At 39.7% G+C, this 20,107-nt stretch overlaps 1 protein-coding gene across 18 annotated transcripts in view; it reads right to left on the bottom strand.

Moving 5' to 3' along the window:
* The window catches only part of mbnl1 (muscleblind-like splicing regulator 1), an 87,486-nt gene that overhangs the window by 42,833 nt on the left and 24,546 nt on the right, over positions 1–20,107 (bottom strand). For all 18 annotated transcript variants that reach the window (XM_077515428.1, XM_077515426.1, XM_077515432.1 and 15 more), the window contains exon 2: positions 17,959–18,902. In XM_077515428.1, coding sequence (XP_077371554.1) covers positions 17,959–18,132 — 174 coding nt within the window. In that variant the 5' untranslated portion in view covers positions 18,133–18,902. The remainder of the gene's footprint in view (positions 1–17,958; positions 18,903–20,107) is intronic.

Genomic DNA, 20,107 nt, shown 5'->3' with positions numbered 1-20,107 from the left:
CTAGGGGTGTTAAAAAAAAAAATCGATTCGGCGATATATCGCGATACTACATCGCGCGATTCTCGAATCGATTCAATAATAGGCAAAATCGATTTTTTTTTTTTTTTTTTTTTTTTTTTTTTTAGGATTCACACCTTGAGCATGGAAGAATGTTATATGAACGGAACATTAAGCCTTAATATTTTATTTTAATGCTGTTTAAACATGAAACAGATTACAACCTCTATAAGACTGAAATTTCAGATAAATAAATAATACATTTTCATATAAATCTTACACTCTACAAGCTTACTGATTAGTATTTTCTAAATTTGAATGAAAAAAAATCACAACAATCGACTTATAAATTCGTATCGGGATTAATCGGTATCGAATCGAATCGTGACCTGTGAATCGTGATACGAATCGAATCGTCAGGTACGAGGCAATTCACACCCCTAATAGATTCATTTCATAACAAGTTACAGTACAATCATGAAAAAAAGTCATATTTGTGAAAACAGTCAGCATGACCTTAGTATAGTAGTAAAATTATTATTATTATTTTAATCAACACTCACCAATTGGATTTTTAAGAAACGAACATGCCCGAGCAAGAACAACCAACTGTGCAGGTTTAAATGTAGTAAAATGCCCAACCCTAACCGGGCAGGACTTCGATTCCAGTACTTTCAAATTTGAAAGCCTGCTTAAGCAGCAAACGAGTTTGGCTAACATCCACAGCAGCCCGTGGCATGATCCCTTGTGTCTGAATTTCTTCAAAACAAAGTTATTTCGCAACATAACCGTGTGAATATGAGCATCAACCTTAACTCATTCACTCCCAGCCATGTTCACAGAAGCAATCCCGTTCGCTCCCGGCTGTTTTACTGGATTTTGACTGATTTTGCAAGGCCCACAGAATATTGTGTTCTATTGCTATAAAAGCACGGAACCTATCAAAAGAAATATTAAAGTCTCTTCTTTCATCAGGAAAAAAAGTATGTAAGTAAGTACCTGTTGGCCGTTTGTGTAATAACTACCATTTCTGCAATCGTTCTTTGCAGTTGAGAGGCTGCATCAAAGCCTTCTGTATGCTCTAGCATAAAAAAACAAACAAACAAACAAACAAACGTATAAATACGTCTTTGGGACACTTAGAGCATAAAAAAACGTATTTATATGTTATTGGGAGCAAATGAGTTAAGATCAAATTTCATGACTGACATTTAGCAAAATAATACCAAAAATAAAATAAAATAAAATAAATCAGTATCAATTGGATGCCAAGTCTGAATGCAGGAGAAAGTGGAACAATACAAATTTTGACAGGCCCAGACACTGCCATTCTATGAAGGAATGCGCTAATAAAAACAAAACAGTCGCACGGTTAGAGCAGCTGGGTTAAATAACAATAAAATAAGTCAGTTATCAAACTACGTTTCGCATGTCGGTGATAAGCGCTAGCGGCGACCTCGTGCGTGTCGCTCCTGGCATCCGTCTTTCATGTTCGGCAACAAGAGAAAGGATAAGGGGCTGGGTAAACCTGACTGACGGTTCTAAACACTCGAGTGAGGGAGGGGCGGCTTGCACAAGTGTTGAGTAAATGCAGCTAATGTCCCCAGGGCGCTACGCTTACCTGTCGAGTGGGAGGATAATGGCTGACTTGGGTTGTCTGTAGGTGGGATTGCAGGAGGGAAGAAAGAAATGAAGAGATGCCATTATAAAGTACGCTGGAATTATGTGTTGATTCTTCATTCCTGTTTTACTAAATTCAATTATACAGATTCCCAACTTGGAGAGCTTTAATTCCCTGGACTACAGATCCGGAAAAGTACTCTAGAGCTGCGATAACTTTCCACTAAAGTTTCCTCGAAAAAGCCAATCAGCTTAAATTTAGCCATCATCTAATGTCTCCACCTCTTCAGCGCAAACACATTCATTTGTAGCCAGTACATTACTGCACAGGCACAAACAAACATTCAAAACAGTTCCAAAGAAAATGTCACTTTCGTAACACTGTTCAGAAAATAGTTTCTCACAGTGTGCATTCTTGTATTCCAAATGTTGCACATGCTCCTTTTAAAATTCAGACAAACATGTTTGGAAACTTTGGGTTGCTAATGCACTTTATGGCTCCCCAGATCCCTCAGTGGTGATGGAAGAGATTTGCTGCATGCTTATGTTTGTAAGAGGTAGCCAACAATAATGTTTTGCAAGGGGCCTAAGCATTAAAGTAGCCTTCAGAAAATGATGATGAAATAATGAATGATTCTTTTACAGTATGGAAGGATACACAGTAGATCTTCAACTAATAAAACAACAAAAAAATTGAGGCAAAATATAACTGAAGAATAACATAAATACATATATCCATATTTTGTGATACAGTATTTTTTTGTCTGTTTTGACTGTTTGACGACTCACTACTTCAAAAACATTTGTAAAGGCTAGGCTGTGCCCTCCAACGTCCTCTCTCGTTACTTTTTTTCTTGTTAGCTAGAGAATTTATCAACACATTTGTTTACTCGATGTTGGTCTCTCACGCCATCCTAGCAAGGGAGACAAAATACGAAAATATTTGTTAGCTTAGCGTTAGCTAGCAGCTTGTACAACGCAAGTGGATAGATGTAAAATTGATCCAAAGTGTATGGCGAGTGTTAGTAGAGGTTAAAGTAAGTTATTTTAAACCTTTCCAGATTTACATGGCTGCGTTAGCGCATCAGTGTTCACTCCAAGATGTTTTTAAAAAAAGAGAATGTGAGGCATGGTGAAGTTGGACAACATAAGGTGTAGCTAAAGTATGTGCACTCCATTTACCATTAAGATTAAATTGGATTTTTCATTTTGGGACTTTGACGTGTTTTTCGGCAAAAGTACAATTAGTACCACATTCGAGTTGATTCTGGACTCGCTCATTAAACAGTAACGCTAGCTAGCTAGATAGCTAGCTAGCTAGCAAGCTGTGCAAGTAGCATGTCTGCCTCACAGTTCCTGTGCTTTGGATTTGAATTGTGGGTTCTCAGGCTTCCTCCTGAATTCCAAAACCCCAAAACCATGCATATTAAACAGACATAAACGTAAAACAGAATACCATACAAATGTGTATAAATACACCATATTGATATCCCCCCCCCCACTTTTCATTTGATATTGAAGTAATCCAAAATTAAAATTAAGAGAGACGAGAGGAACTGACTGATACAATTCACTCTCTGAAAAAAATCCCCTCCTCACCCTCTCTTTTTATTTGGTTTCCACGCCCCTAGTTACATGGGTGTTCAAAAAATAAATAATAATAATAATAATAATAATAATAATAATAATAATACATCATTTACATTACGTTAATATTTTGGTAGGGTTTTTTTGTTTTTTTTTTTTTAGTAACCCTCACGATCTTGCCAATAGTTTTAGTTTTATGAAGACAACCAACAAACACTGCAAACAAGTTTTCTTTTGTCTTGCAGCGTAACGCATGAGCAGATGTGTGAGACAAACACACTGTCAGCATTCAATGATGTGATCCCTGCTGACATCTCCTTCACCTCTATAGGAATCTTGGGGAAAATGTGGATTTAAAGTTTATTTAACAAGATAATCTAAGTGTCAACAGTCAAGGCATCAATATTTGTTCCTCATCTGAACACGCACACACTCCCTCAGGTATTTATGGTACACGTGTGTGTAGGGGCACGTACACATGGGAGATGGCGTGATGACAGAGAAGCGCACATTGTATTAGCAGTGTTATAAAGAGACCCAGTGTGATGGCGGGACAGAGTCAGCTGACACCGAGAAGAAAAAGGGACAGTGATCATTGATCTGATGAGGATGCACACGCCGCAGAATGGTCAGCGAAAGAATGCTTCGGTGCATGTTAAAATTAGCGTGCGCGTGTAAGGCATTAATCCCCCCCGCTAAACATGAAAGCCTCTGGCATACAAGTAACAAAGCCATAAGAATAGAATCATCAAAACCAACAGCGAGACTAAAACAAACGCTCCTGTAATGTAAGTGAGCTCTTAATAAACCCCGAGATGACAACACCCCCGCGGCTTTGTCTCATAAAAAGCTCACTTTGAGGGGGGAAAAAAAAAATTCTTACACCTTATGGATGACTGAATTCTGGGCAAATTCTTTAAAGAAGGATTTCACGATGGATGCGCCCACAAGATATCCAATTACAAATCCAATTAGGGGTGGGAAATTTATGCGTGGACTGCAGCAGACAGTCCGTGTGGACCCCAGGAGACGGTCCGGATTACAACATCACTGCAGGATCGGCTGCAAATCAGCATGGCGCGACTATAAAGTAAACCTAGCTGATCATAGTGGGGGAGGAACTCCTCAACTTGCTTTTATTTTAGTCTTTTAGTATTTTTAGAAAACTCTCTCTTTTGTTTGTGAATGTCAATGTTTTAGTTGAGTAAGCTAATTTTGTTCTTTTCTTTAGCTGTGCTTTATACACGAAATTGTTTTAGGTATTGTGCTTTTAGTTGAGCGAAGCACATTGAGGTGCCCCGTGTATGAAATGTGCTATATAAATACAGCTGCCTTGCCTTGCCAAGTAATTTTTCATAGAGGATTCCTTCCACATTCCAAATACATACATGAGGGGCTACTTGGCAACTCCAGTGGTGTTTATGACTGTTTCTCTTTACAGTATGCGCCCTGCAGCTAGCTAACAAGTAGTCTGGATGGATATGTCCCATCTGTCACGCCAAATCAGATGGCAGAGGTTCCAGCATACCTGTGACCCTAATGAAGGCAAGCAAATGGATGGCTGCATTGTGTTATTTACAGTTACATTGCTGATTTTTCTGTTAAATATCAATTATCAGGGGTATTTTACAGCTTACTACAGTAACTACACATCTCTATATTGTGGAGTTTAACTAGTTATGCGCAAAGGTGGGTAGAGTAGCCAAAAGTTGTATTAAAGTAGCCATAAAAAGTACAAGTAAAAAAAAGTATTCGCTGAAAAGAATACTCAAGTACTGAGTAAGTGATTGAACATGATGTCTGATCTATTTTTAAAAACAATGTCATCAGACAGACAAAAACATGAATCAAATCATAAAATAAAATAAAACAACTTTTTGAGCTCAAACAACATTGCAAGCATTTTGCGTTAGCCCATGAATGCATAACCCATTCACAAATTGTGGAGTAAGTCACTCGGCGCTGCCTCAAAGTTTAGCAACTAGGTGTGTCAAAAAAATATGTTCTCATAAGAATCGCGATTCTCTTTCAGTACAATTCTGAATCGATTTTAAATGTCCTAAAATCGATTTTATTTCAATTATTTTATACTCTCTTGCCCTTGTTTGTGTACTGTGAACGCTGTTCATGTTGTACCCGATTTGGCCACTTAGGGGCAGTGTGGTTCCGTGCATTCTGATACACAGTTAAGTTGTAGCCATATTAGAGAGAAGAAGGAAAGAGTCACGATCAACTTATGCCAATAAAAGTCGATTTTTTATTTTTTTTTGCAGCGTGGGAAGAGCATATGCCGGTGAGTAATGTTACGATGGTCCTCTGTAAACATTCCTGAATCGTTTTGTATTGACTAGCCATTCTTTTGAGGGATAAAAGTCCCACAAGTAGTGCACTAATTAGCATTAGCTAGTTAGACTGGACGTCCGCTTCCCAGTTCTGAGGTCTCCGGTTCGAGTCCAGGCTCCAACCTTCCTGGGTGGAGTTTGCATGTTCTCCCCGTGCCCGCGTGGGTCTTCTCCGGGTACTCCGGTCTCCTCCCACATTCCAAAGACATGCATGGCAGGTTAATTGGGTGCTCCGAATTGTCCCTAGGGGTGCGTGTGAGTGTGAATGGTTGTTCGTCTCTGTGTGCCCTGCGATTGGCTGGCAACCAGTCCAGGGTGTCCCCCGCCTACTGCCCAGAGCCAGCTGAGATAGGCGCCAGCAGCCCCGCGACCCTTGTGAGGAATAAGCGGTCAAGAAAATGGATGGATGGATAGTTAGACTGGAGTAAATCATGACAATTATTTGCTAATCTATAAAATAAAGCATAAATTACTGTCAATCAAATCATTTTGAATCGAAAATCGATTCTGAATCAAATCGCAGACCCAAAAATCAGAATCGAATCGAATCATGAGACAGTCGAAGATTCCCACCCCTAATAACGACCAGAAGTGGCAGTTTCTTAAAGTGAAAGCACCAAGACGTCATCGTTCAGTTGACTCTTTTGGGTTCTCATCATGACTGCCGGTCTTCAACCGGGGCCGAATTTCCTGCATATAAAAGCAATGTGTCTGCAGAAATGCTCCCACACAGTCAGTCAAGCGGAGCGCTTACGTGAAAATACAGTAAATCTAATACAGGGAGTCCTCGAGTTACGTCGGAGTTACGTTCCTACTATAGCGATGTGACCCAAATTCCGACTTAAGTTGAATTTCTCCATTAAAGTCAATATTTACATCAAAATAATTTGCATAAAAAAAATCTAAACTACATTAAAATAAAAAATACGATGCTGTACAACTGAAGACTGAAGAAGTATTTGCCGATGTTCGCTGGTGTCTCTCCTTTCTGCGATCTTTCTATGATGTTTAGCTTCATTTCCATGGTAATTGCTTTTCTTTTAACATTGATAGAAGACGTAGCTTTCTTCTTTGGGGCCATGATGTGGAAAAAGGAGGGCAAAAAAAAGCCAAAGATATTCCCATAAGTCCACAAGCGCTAGCACTAGCTAAGGGCTAAATAGCGGACAAGGGGAACCCACTGCGGGCTATATGGCGGACGAGGAGCCAAAATGGTGGACCGGGCGTAACTGTTGTAAAGTCTTAGGTTGAGTGTGCCTTAACTCGAGGACTCCCTGTATATGAATGGGGCGGCGGGTAACAACACTAGTGTAGCCCAATATGGCGGAGTAAGTAGTGTTTCTTCTTCATACATCTCCTCAAGTAAAAGTAAAATGTATCATGTGGTAAAACTACTCTTAGAAGTACATTTTGTTTTTCCAGAAAGTTACTCAAGTAAATGTAACGGAGTAAATGTAACTCGTTACCACCCACCTGTGGTTACGTGCGAGTCTGGAACGCAAACCACCACGCTAATCTAAATGAATGCTAAACTACGAGCAGGACAACTCTCGATTATAGCAACTGCCCTGTCGGCTACTAAAAAGGTAAGTGCCGCTCGAATGGGGCCATGTGCATCGTGTCATTTCGTTTCGTGTACGCCATGTGACAGAAGTGTCAAATAGACATTAGCCCCCTGAACTCAAAACCGAACGCAGCCGCACACGGAGCGCGGCATGTTGATTTTACTCCCAAGCGGGGTAACCGCTGTCGAGTAGCAACGTAACTAATATTTACGACGCCGTGTACGTGTTTGTGTTTTACCTGACCGTGCTACCGACACCGCTCCACATAAACAGGAGCTGGCGAGAAAGAAAGATAGAGGGAAAGGGATCGAGGGAAGATAAGGTATGAGGGCCTTCGGCTGTGTGGGAATGTAATCTTGGCTCGGAGGAGGAACCTGCTCCAACAGCAGACATAACACGCGCGTGCACGTGCGCACGGTTCGGCCTGTTTTCCCCTCACAAGGCAGACATGATGACGGTGGGTGTGTCTGAGCGAGCAGACAGACTACGAGGTTAATGTCGCGGCGGCGTGTATTCAAACTTCTCTTGTTCCAGACCGTTAGCGCGGTCGCTCGCTTCGCGACAGAGTGGGCCTTGTTTGGTTAAGACCGGGCCCTGCTGCTGGTGGGTTCGCACCAGGTCAGGGTTGATGTCATTTACCTAAAACCACATGGATCCGCTTGTGTGTGCGTGTGTGTAATGTGACCCAAGGGTGTGGCTTGAGGTAAAAAAAAAAAAAAAAAAAAAAAAAAAGAGTGAGCGGGAAATCAAAATGGAGGGAAAAGTGAAAATAACTACCAGCGGAAAGAAAATGGGTGATGAGAGCATGCTTGCTTCAAATGACCCATTTCATTATTCTTTCTATATGAAAGTGAGAAAAATCATTAGGTAATACGTTTTGGTCATGACATTAACATAAAGTCTCACATAATTACCTAAATGATGTGGTTGCAGGTAATTACAACACTTCACCCATCAGGTTTAGCACACCTCTCATTACTATTTCTCCTTTTGTATGAGAACGAGTACACTTCAGGACAGAAAACAGACCCATCAGGGTAAATTGTGTATTAACTCTTTGACCGCCAAAAACGTATAATAACGATGAGTAAAATCGTGATGTATGCCGCCATAAACGTAAAATGACGTCAACTACGTATTTTTTTATTTTATCTATTTTTTTTAAATCAAACAAAATTGAAATGCTGGCTGGTCAATGTGTTGTGGAATCAAAAACATCTACTAACTATGGCCAGCAGATGGCAGCATTGTATCTCTTTTCAATTGGCTGCCGGTGTATGGAATTACAATGAAACATGACGGACACAAACATGAAACAATAACAGCAAAATTGTGATATTCCGATATTAAAACTGCCACAATACTAGTATATTGTCGTCATCATGTCACAATATTAAAAGCAGCACCATCTGTTACAAAAAAAAAAAAAAAAGCCAAGTTGATTTCCATTTGATGGCTATTTTGTCACTTTAATTTTCATACGGCATGTTTTTGGCCCTTCTATGTTTGAGTATGAGCTATTTTTTTTTTTTTTTTTTTTTTTACAATATTGTGACTTTTTTTGTATCGCCAACCTCCCCACAATAGCATGATAATTATCGTATTGTAACCTTCATATCGTAATATCGTATCGTGATGTTTTGATATTGTTACATTCCTAATATATATATACATATATATATATGTATATATATGTATACACACACACATTTATTTTTTTTAATCTTTTAATCAATCTTAATCTAACTTGTCATACTGAGACAAAACTAGCCAATCAGATGCATACGGCTGCAATCACCAGCGTGTCGACGTGACCGTTCCAATCGGGTCATCCGGTAAGTCGATCTTCTCTCTCGTTTTGATTGATTGCGCATTTGAAAAAATACGACGAACCGGTAACTTTTCGTGTTTGGCAATACTCCATCGTGAAGAAGTCATGGTAGCAATATAGCTGCTTTGGTGTACTGGCGTTCACATAGATATGCGAAGGTATGGAGGGAGGAGTCAAGGTAAATTCAAATCTCAAAGACCGCATACTCAACCTTAAAGTCTCCTGTAAAATATCTTGATAAATTTCAATTTGTTTTTTATGTTAACTCATATGCTCCCAATAACATGTAAATACGTTTTTTTTTATGTTTTAAGTGTCCCAAAGACGGATTTATACTTTTTTTTTTTTTTTTTTTTTTTTTTTTAAATGCTAGAGCATACAGAAGGCTTTGATGCAGCCTCTCAACTGCAAAGAATGGTTGCAGAAATGGTAGTTATTACACAAACGGCCAGCCGGTGGCAGCAGAGCAAAGGAGATCAACCAGGGCCATGTAGAAAAAAAAACCCTAAATTACTTAGAATTTTAAATAAATTTGTGAAAACTGATGAAACTTAGCTCTCTTCTAATGCTAATTGCTAATGCTAATTTTATGGCAATTGAACACAATATTCTGTGGGCCTTGAAAAATCAGTCAAAATCCAGTAAAACAGCCGGGAGCGAACGGGATTGCTTCTGTGAAAATGGCTGGGAGTGAATGAGTTAATGAGTTAAGTATGCGTCCAAGGCCTGAGATAGCAAAGCATTCCCCAACAACTCCACCTTGGTTTCATCTGTCAAATTTTTCTGGTAGTGCTGTGGAACATTCAGAGGCTTTTGTGAACTTTTTATTGGACAACAGTAGCTTCCTCCATGGTGGTTTCAATGAAAACCATTGTTGTTTAATGTGTGACTTATTGTAGATTTGTCAACAAAGTTGTTAGCGTGTACCAGAAATTTCTGTAAGTCATTAGCCAACACGCTAGGGTTTTTCCTCATGCATTCGGCACTGTGTTCTTGCAGTAATATTGATGGCCACTCCAAGGGAGAGTAGCAAAAAATGCTTAACTTTCTTTATTTAAAAACAATTGACTTCAGGTTGGCTGACTCCAATTCGTACTTGGAGAAGGCCATAGTCTCGGGGTTCACATATTTTTTCCATGGCGCACTGTGACTGTTCACATGCTGTGTTCAGTAAACATTAAAACATATAAATGTCTGTTGGTATGACCAAGACGAAGAAGATCAGGTCACATTTTATAAATAGAGATACTTCCAAAGGGTTCAGATACTTTTCTGGATTTTATTTGCGAAAATAAACAGTGGAATCTCTAAAGTTGAATGTGGGGCAGTGAAAGAAAGTTAATACATCGGTTACAGGAAGCGCCAAAATCTATTCCTGGCGGCCTGCCACAGATGTGGGAGAAACTGAGGCTGTCATGACTTATTTCGCCGATCCAATCAATGACGGCAAATTAAGAGGTTACAGCCGATCACGAAATTTGCATAAAAATAAAAATAAATATCGCTGATTAGATGAGTGGAAAGTCGACTCTCGTGACATTGGATGGAACTCCGATTGCAACATTTTCTTTTGCAAATGCAGCAAAAAAATTAACCTGAAATCAGTCCGTCAATATCCAAACATTCATCCTGTGTCTGATGTGTTTGATTTGTTCCACCGTCATGCCCACTGCAGGAGCCCTCACTTTTCAGTTGCGAGTGTTACAATTTGCAAGGATCGCACTTAACCTTTCGCTCAGGAGTTAATCATTAAAAAGTTACAAGCTAACTTTAGAATCAGGGGGTCCAGCCAGCCATTATCCTTCTCTAAATATTTACACCTCTTCCACGTCGCTGAGCTGCCTGCGCCGCACCAAACAGATACACACACAGCAGCAGGGAAAGCAGTTTGCGGGCTAATTTGCACACACAGCAAGGCCTAGTTGAACATATTGATTATCTGATTTGAAGGAGATAACTTAATGTCATGAAAATCTCTTAAAAAAAAAAAAAAATGCAATTTGTCTTACCTAGTGTGTTATACAGTAAACTAGTGCCTGACCGATTCATCTTCGGCCAATTGGGCCAAATTCCCCAAAATGTTAAAATGTTATACTGTAGTAGAAGAAAACAGAAGTTTCCGACGGTGCGAAAGTACCTTGAATGCACCATTTTGCTTGTGTAGCGTTAGCAACGAGCGAGTGTGTAGCAATGTGTGATTCTGTTGTCGCTAAGCGTCCTTTAAGCTGTTTAATGACACCCCAGTTGATGTTACCTGTAAAACTAAACACATGGCAGTAAAAATTACTTCTAATGTATATTTAAATACAAAACATGCTTCGTTTTTAAAACATCGCGAGCCTCATGCTAACACTAAAGTAAATGGCGGATCCCATTCAAATGCTAAAGGAATGTTAGCATCGACTTCAGGAGTGTTTTTCCTTCAATTAACAAATATTCACACATAAATGCTGTGGGAACACATACCCGTCGGTAAAATAACACTGCACAAAGGCATAAATTCTTCCCAATCTGTGAAAAATGTGTTATTTTAATAGAATTCAATCGCATTATATATACATTTTTTTTAAATAATCAGCAGATTACCGTATTTTCCGCACTATAAGGCGTACCGCATTATAAGGCGCACCTTCAATGAATGACATATTTTAAAACTTTTTCCATATATAAAGCGCTACAGTAGAGGCTGGGATTACGTTATGCATCCATTAGATGATGCTGCGCTAAAGGGAATGTCAACAAAACAGTCAGATAGGTCAGTCAAACTTTATTAATAGATTACAAACCAGCTTTCTGACAACTCCAAAATGAATAAACAGCTGTTTTATTATTTTCTCTGAGGTAAAGTATTACTATTAGCTAGCGATCCAAGATGGCGGGATCTTCTGCGCATGCGCGTCACCGATCGTGCAGGGTCACCGATAGCGTCTTGACAGCGAGACCTGTTGCGGCTCAATATTGATCCATATATAAGGCGCACTGGATTATAAGGCGCATGGTCAGCTTTTCAAAAAATTGAAGGCTTTTAGGTGCGCCTTATAGTGCGGAAAATACGGTAATCGGTAATCAGTATTTTGTTGTTGTTTTTTGTCAAAAATCGGTATTTGCATCGGTCCCAAAAAATGCATATCGGGTCAGGCCCTAGTGTAAACACTGTTCCCAAATTCCTTACTGGACAGACAAGTGTCTGTGTGGCACGAAAAAAAAAAAAGAAAAAAAAGAGGCCAGCGAGAGAGCGACACAGACTGCTGGCGAAAAAACTGGGTTTGGGTGTGACCTATTCAGCTATGCACTGATGATCATGTGAGACCTGTTCTAATTATATACTCTCCAGAAGAAGGTCGATCGTCACTCACATGCGGCAAGGGTGAGCACATGCATATCCAAGAGGCTGCAGGACAGTGAAGAAAGGGGCGGGGTCAGGCCACGGCATAATGGCGGCGACGAGCGACATGGAGAAATGTTACCATGTGTGTTGATTGTTTTTACTCAAGTGTTAACCTGTGACAAACACATCTAGAGACTTGATACCTAAATTCTGTCATCCTGTTTCCACTGTGGTTTTTTTTTTCAAGATTTGCTATGTTTTATTCCAAGTGGGAAAAGATAGGTCACACATTCGGGGGGAAAAATAAAAAATAAAAAATAAAAAATAAAAAATAAAAGACAGCCATCTGCATTAAAATACAAGACCCTAGTGGAAAATCAGTCCAAGTATCAGCCTGAGTACCAAAATGGGCCTTTTAGTTCACTCGAACAACTCCTGTATGTTTTGCCAGTTACACTTTTCCGGTCGGTAGCCGATTCTGTCAGCAAGATGACAATCTAAACACATGTTCTCGTATCGAGAGGTTTCAGCCTGCGCGTTGCTGCTGCGTCAGTGAAAGTCGACACTGTATTGAACGCAGGGATCACGGCATTCAGACACATGAGGGTCATCTGTGCATGCTTTCGTGGCACTTCCATTTCCAAAGTGGTCAAATCTAGTTCCTCTTACCTACAGAAAGGATTTTGCATTGACCATTGTTTTAGAGCAGTGGTGTCCAAACTACGGTCCGGGGGGCCATTTGCGGCCCGCCGTCCACTTTTCAGTGGCCCGCGACATATGCTAAAAATGGCATTTGACTCAGTTCAAAATAAAATCAACAAAACAAAAATGTTTGGAGATGGTCAAAGTAAGAATGTGGGTATCGAAAAACGGGCGCCTTTAAAGGTTATTTTAGTTAACTAAAACTAATGAAAAAACTAATACTAAAATTAAAAAAATATTGTTAGCAAAATAAAATAAAAACGAAAATGTTTTAAAAAAACGAAAACTAACTGAAACTACATTTTCTGTTTACAAAACTAACTAAAACTAACTATGATTCTAGCAAACGTCCTTCGTTTTAGTCTTTGGTAATTAATTTAATGCATGAGCCTTTGGGGATGATTTTAAATGTGATTTTTAGTAGATTTATTTTGATAAAAACCAGAATAATGACGTTTGAAAGTATGTCACACAGAAGTGATGTCATCTGGCAGCAGCCAATAGAAAAGCACCTTCAGATGACGTCGCTCCCATGGTGTTTTTTTTAAATATTGCGCACAAGTAATACACTTTTTTTTTTTAACTAATACTGAAACTAACAAACTAAACTAAAACTAAGCTTTTTTTTTTTTAAAGAACTAAACTAATAAAAACTACCACAACCACCCTGAAAACTAATAAAAAAATAACTTCACTGAAAAATTCCAAAACTTTCATTACCCTTCTGTCATATTACAAATAAATTGGTTTATATACTGTAGCATCATTCTAAATATGCAAAAGCACAAATAAATTATTTGTACAATTTTTAGGACTAAACACAATTTCTCTTCATAACATTATGTGGTGTAGGCGTCCTTCTGATTTTCTGTATGTGGGCCTCAAATGAAAAAGTTTGGACATCCCTGTTTTAGACTATGAATTGTTTTTCATTCAATTTTGATTTGTTTTTTGTTGCGCATACAGATGAGTTTGTCATTATTATGCTCAAAATGTTCTGCTCACTGCTTGTCCTGCTGTTCCAAAATAGGCTTTGGAATACATTTCCATGTTGTATATCGTTTCATCATATTCTCCAGGCAGTCGTTTACAGCATTTAGATGGGAATGATAACAGTGCAGTCGTTTAGTGCAAGATGGAAATGAACAGTACAGTGTTCCCTCACCATTTTGCGGTTCAGTTATCACGGCTTCTTTCTGTTGCGGGGTTTTCATTTGTGACCTTAACTTCCTCTACAGCAGGTTTACCTTGCTATTTTGCGGGTTTGCTTGGTCATTAAATTACTTGGAAGTCAAAACGAATGGCAACAGTTTTTGGAGGGGAATTTTGTTTTACATAAAACAAGACCATGAACATTAAAGCTTGTCACCATCAAAATCCCCATTTCTTCATCGTGGGTGCATTCAGAAATACGATCCGAGCGCACTGCTTCACCCAGACCGTTCGGGAACTCAGAACGTTGTTCAGATTTGCTGTTCGGTTATTCAGAGTGCCCAAAGAAACGGAGTAACGGAATCCGGTATATGTACATGAGGATGAAATGTCCGTTTAATTTCTACACCAAAGTTTTTTTTTCTTAGTTTAAAGTGGCCTACCTTAACTAGAATCCAGCACCCTGGTGGGTTAATGCATCATTTGGTGCAGTAAATTCGACCGTTCTTTTTCATCTTCTATTTAATAGTTCTACGGGTATTTACAGCACTGGTATTTATTCTTCATTTTGTATTTTCAAAGTTCAATTTATGAACTATAAAGTGTTTAGAATGATGGAAATTGCTTATTAGATTTGGAAATCAAATCTTAGTTTTAGTTAGTTTTACTATTAGTTTTAAGTTTTTGTTTTTTAAATGTGTATTACTTGTGGGCAATACTTAAAAAAAACACCATGGGTGCGACATCATCTGAAGGTGCTTTTCTACTGGCTGCTGCTAGATGACGTCACTTCTGTGTGACACTTTTAACGTCCTTATTCCGGTTCATATCAAATTAAATCTACTTAAAATCGCATTTAAAATCATCCCCAAAGGCTCATGCATTAAATTAATTACCGAAGATTGAAACAAAGGACATTGTTGCTATAATTATAGTTAGGTTTAGCTAGTTTTGTAAACATTAACTCCCAGCCATTTTCACAGAAACAATCCCGTTCGCTCCCGGCTGTTTTACTGGATTTTGACTGATTTTGCAAGGCCCACAGAATATTGTGTTTTATTGCTATAAAAGCATGGAACCTAGCAAAAGAAAGATTAAAGTCTCTTCTTTCATCAGGAATATTAAAAAAGTACGTTTCTATCCATTTCGGTTTTGCAGCAATTAGCATGAGAAGAGAGCTAAGTTTAATCAGTTTTCACAAATCTATTTAAAATTGTAAGTAATTGAGCTTTTTTTTCTACATGCCCCTGGTTGATCTCCTTTGCTCTGCTGCCACCGGCTGGCTGTTTGTGTAATAACTACCATTTCTGCAACCGCTCTTTGCAGTTGAGAGGCAGCATCAAAGCCTTCTGTACGCTCAAGCAATTAAAAAAAACCAAAACAAAACAAAAAAAAGTATAAATACGTCTTTGGGACACTTAAAACATAAAAAAAAATGTATTTTCACGTTATTGGGAGCAAATTAGTTAATTTATTGTTTTAACTGTTTTTGTTTTTATATGCCTGATTTTTACTTTATTTACATCACTTTATATGCAGCTTTGGTTGTTTTTAAAAGCGCTGTATAAATAAAGTTGTTTTTCATGGAGAAATCAGACAAGCCCAAGCCCACCTGACTTCTTCTCACGAGTTTATCATTTTGATACACACATGATGTAATCTGGGAAGAGCTCGGCGCATGTCCGACAAAGTCCCTCTGACCACATCTGGCTGTGCACATGGTCTTCTTTCTTCTGTCCTCATGCTAACCCTGCCCTGTTCGCTTACTGCCATGAGTCACCACCGTCTGTAGGGAAGGACGCAAACTCAGACCACATATGTGCGTTTCCATGACCCTTTTTCGCAAAAATAAAAGCGATATTGTACTATTTTGATAAAGTACAATTTCGAATTGTCGGGTGTTTCCATTGAAGAGAGTTTCACTTCTGAGACGCAATTCTCGGAATGTCCCGTCTCGCGAGACCTCGCTGTTTTGTAGGAGGTGCTCATGATGTTTACGGTAGACGGACGCCAGGTGTAGTTATATTACTTTGAAAAAAAAAACAACTCACCCCTCATCGGGCGGTTTGGGGCATTTAGTGTTGGTGTTGTTGTGTGTTTCCCTCGGCAGTCGGCAAGCAGTTCCGACACGAAAGCGAGTGGCACCGTACTTCCTACTTCCTGTAATCCTAAAATGTTGTTCCCATGCAGAGGCTGGGTAAAAGGCGGGTTACAAATTGATAAAAGTTTCTGATGTTTTCTGCTAAATGAACCAGACATGGCAGGACAGGATTTCAAGCTCTCCTCTCCTTCAACTTCTCGAAGGAGACTCGCTCGATTACACCTCTCTCACTTTTGCGCTCATGACGTGCAGTAGCCGATACAAATCACTTCAGCATGTAGGGGTGTGAATTGCCTAGTACCTGACGATTCGATTCGTATCACGATTCACAGGTCACGATTCGATTCGATACCGATTAATCCCGATATGAATGGTCACGATTCGATACCGATTAATCCCGATACGAATTTATAAGTCAATTGTTGCGATTTTTTTTCATTCATATTTAGAAAATACTAATCAGTAAGCTTGTAGAGTGTAAGATTTATATGAAAATGTATTATTTATTTATCTGAAATTTCAGTCTTATAGAGGTTGTAATCTGTTTCATGTTTGAACAGCATTAAAATAAAAATATTAAGGCTTAATGTGCCGTTCATATAACATTCTTCCATGCTCAAGGTGTGAATCCTAAAAAAAAAAAATAATAAAAAAAAATCGATTCTGCCGATTATTGAATCGATTCGAGAATCGCGCGATGTAGTATCGCGATATATCGCCGAATCGATTTTTTTTTAACACCCCTATCAGCATGTAAAACTAAAATACAAAACCCGAAATTAATCATTCTCAAAACAAATAGTAATTGCAAGTTTAATAAAAATACACATAAACAACGTGTTACATTCCTTTCCTGTGTGACCGGGTGGGTGTCACATTACTACTAATGCGCAAAAAGTGTTTCCATTACACTTTTGCGAAATACTTCTTTTTCGATACGTCTCAAAAACCACCTCATGAGAGCGCAAAAACGTTTTTGCGATATTTGAGTTTTTTCGCAAATCCGGTGTTTCCATTATCAGCTTACTTTTGCGATACATGCCTTTTGCGCAAAACTGAAGGTAATGGAAACGCACCTAAACAAGTGGGTCAAAAGTGAGAGGTGAGGCCCGCTCATGTTTGGAGATTGGAGCCCTGATCAAATGTGTGAAAGACGCAGGAGGTGCTGTTGCCTAAAAAGTAAATGCATATACAGTTCAGTAGTATACGTTTGTATTCATAGAAGGCAAACAAACCCCCCTCTAACCGCCTCAAGACGCAGGAAGTGGTTTGTGTGCAACATGATGGCGCTATCGCCTCACTTCTCCCTCGTCGTTCAGACATGTGGCTCGAAGGGCATCCCAGTTGGTATGTGACAATCTTTTTCATGTGCTTCCACACAGCACCAGTTTGTGTCGATGCTCGACATTCACGCAAGAGTGTTTAGTGTAATCACACAGCAACCAGTCGAGTGCCACAAAACGTCTCGCCTCTTCTCCCCACCCCTCTGGGCTCTTCGTCACGTGCTCCCATCACCTGACCAGAAATGGGCGGAGCAAAGGGGAGAGCACATGCTGGGACCAGATGGTGCGCTCTGCACTGGCCGTTAAAAAAAAAAAAAAAAAAAGACTATTTGTAGCTTGTGACTTGATGTCTGCCTGCCACGCGGCATGCGCTCACCGTCTTATCAATGGCCGTTATCGTGCAACGTCTGGCCCTCTCAAACACGCCACCCGCTTCTTTCGGTGTCTTACCTTGAGTGAGTCGAAGCAAGCGATGACCCGTCCGTTTTCCACCTGGCAGCTCTTGGCCGGGTGAGCGAACTTGCACTCCTGGTCCGAGCGGGAGCACGTGCCCCTCTGGTACTCCCTGCACACCTCCAGCGTCAGCCACTTTGTGTCGCGGATCTGTGCTATGTTCATCGCCATGGCGACGCACAAAAACTAGCTCCCAGCTGAGATCGGTTCGGTTGGTGAAAAAGTACCGCTCTGGGTTTTAATCCACGATTTATGTTTGCGTGTTTACGCTGATATCGCCTGCGAGGTTGAGATGACAATTAAAATAAAATAAAAAAAAATAAAAAAGGTTTCCTATCGACTGAGAAGCGTCCAGGGTGAAATGTTGCAGGACGAAGTAAGGCTGTGAATGTTATTGCGCCATCTTCCCAATCAAGTACGTTGATTTAATCCAGGAGGCAGCCTGCCTGAACGTTCACTCTTATTGCTCACTGACTCTTCTTTTCTGGAACATTCACGAGCCAAAGTGGCATCGGAGAGAAAGCCCTCTGGTTAAGATGCAGTGAAGCAGGCAACAAAGGTGATAGTCTGGGTGTAGTCTGCTTGGGGGCGGGGTGGGGGGGGGTATTAAGGACACTGAAGTACCGTGTGGAGGCTTAGAGGGTCCAAGGCGAAGGTAAATAAAGGCAAGGTGTGCGATGCTCTGCGCGGGCCTTGTGGTGGATCGGGGTTGCTGGGCTGTCAGGCGAGGCTTAGCGGAGGCTGCGGCCCACTTGGGAGGGTGGGGGGATGGCGATGACGGCGGATGGACGAACGGGTCGGAGCGCAGTCAGAGGAGGGTGCGGCCACCTTGCCTTGCGCTATGGCAGCAAGCGAGCGAGGCAGGAGGGGCGGGGAGGAGAGAGTGCTTCAGCGGTAGAAGCAGGTCAAAGCTGCGGCACACATCAGCAAAGGCACTTCCTCTGGGGAGAGAGAGAGAGAAGAAAAATGAGAACTTGGCCTGATGATACAGGTCTGAAAAGGTTTTTGGTTTTTGTCATTCTTTGGGATCAAGTTGTGACCTTTTGTTTTAAGTCAGGGTGTTAGGCGATTACAATTCTTAATCGTAATTAATCGCATGACTTCAAGAGTTAACTCGCGATTATTCACAAATTAAAATCTGTTCTACATGTACAACAAACTGTACAATACGTTTCAATACTCTTGTTAACATAAAAGTGGAAAAAAATTTAAATCGGAATATAGATGCATCCTTTTGTCATTGATACACTAATTTCCAAATAAAACATAAAATTGAGTTAAAGTTTGATATTGTGATATTGATTTGTGTTGAGGTCATTTTTCTGCCACTAGATGCCATAATTAAATTGTAATACGTGACAGCCCAATGTATTTTTCTTTTCCTATTAACTCATTCACTCCCAGCCATTTTGACAGAAGCAATCACGTTCGATCCCGGCTGTTTTACTGGATTTTGACTGATTTTGCAAGGCCCACAGAATATTGTGTTCAATTACTATAAAAGCATGGAACCTATCAAAAGAAAGATTAAAGTCTCTTCTTTCATCAGGAAAAAAAAGTATGTTTCTATCTGTTTCCGTTTTGCAGCAATTAGCATTAGAAGCTAAGTTTCATCAGTTTTCACAAATCTATTTAAAATTTTAAGTAATTTAGCTTTTTTTTAAATGGCCCTGGTTGATCTCCTTTGCTCTGCTGCCACCTGCTGGCCGTTTGTGTAATAATTACCATTTCTGAAACCGTTCTTTGCAGTTGACAGGCTGCATCAAAGCCTTCTGTATGCTCTAGCATAAAACAACAACAACAACAAAACGTATAAATACGTCTTTGGGACACTTACAACATTAAAAAAGAAAGTATTTACACGTTATTGGGAGCAAATGAGCTAAGACCTATATAAACTTTAGCATGAAATAATGTGAAATTCTGCACATTTTTAAAATTGTAAAATACAACTTGACCCCAGTCACCACAAATATATGCATTATTATTAAACTTATTACTGCAAAATTTTGATGTGGGGTACAGGCTTTCCAACACTCGAAAAACAGTTGTGTCAAAAGTAACCCAATTATGGATCAAAAATGGACCGATCCACTTTATGGGTCAATTTGACCTAAATTTCTGTTTTTTATTAAAATATAAAATG

This window comes from Festucalex cinctus, chromosome 1 (genome assembly GCF_051991245.1).
Source record: "Festucalex cinctus isolate MCC-2025b chromosome 1, RoL_Fcin_1.0, whole genome shotgun sequence".
NCBI lineage: Eukaryota > Metazoa > Chordata > Actinopteri > Syngnathiformes > Syngnathidae > Festucalex > Festucalex cinctus.
The sequence above is the reverse complement of the archived record's forward strand: the minus strand, read 5'-3'. Positions and strand labels throughout refer to the sequence as shown.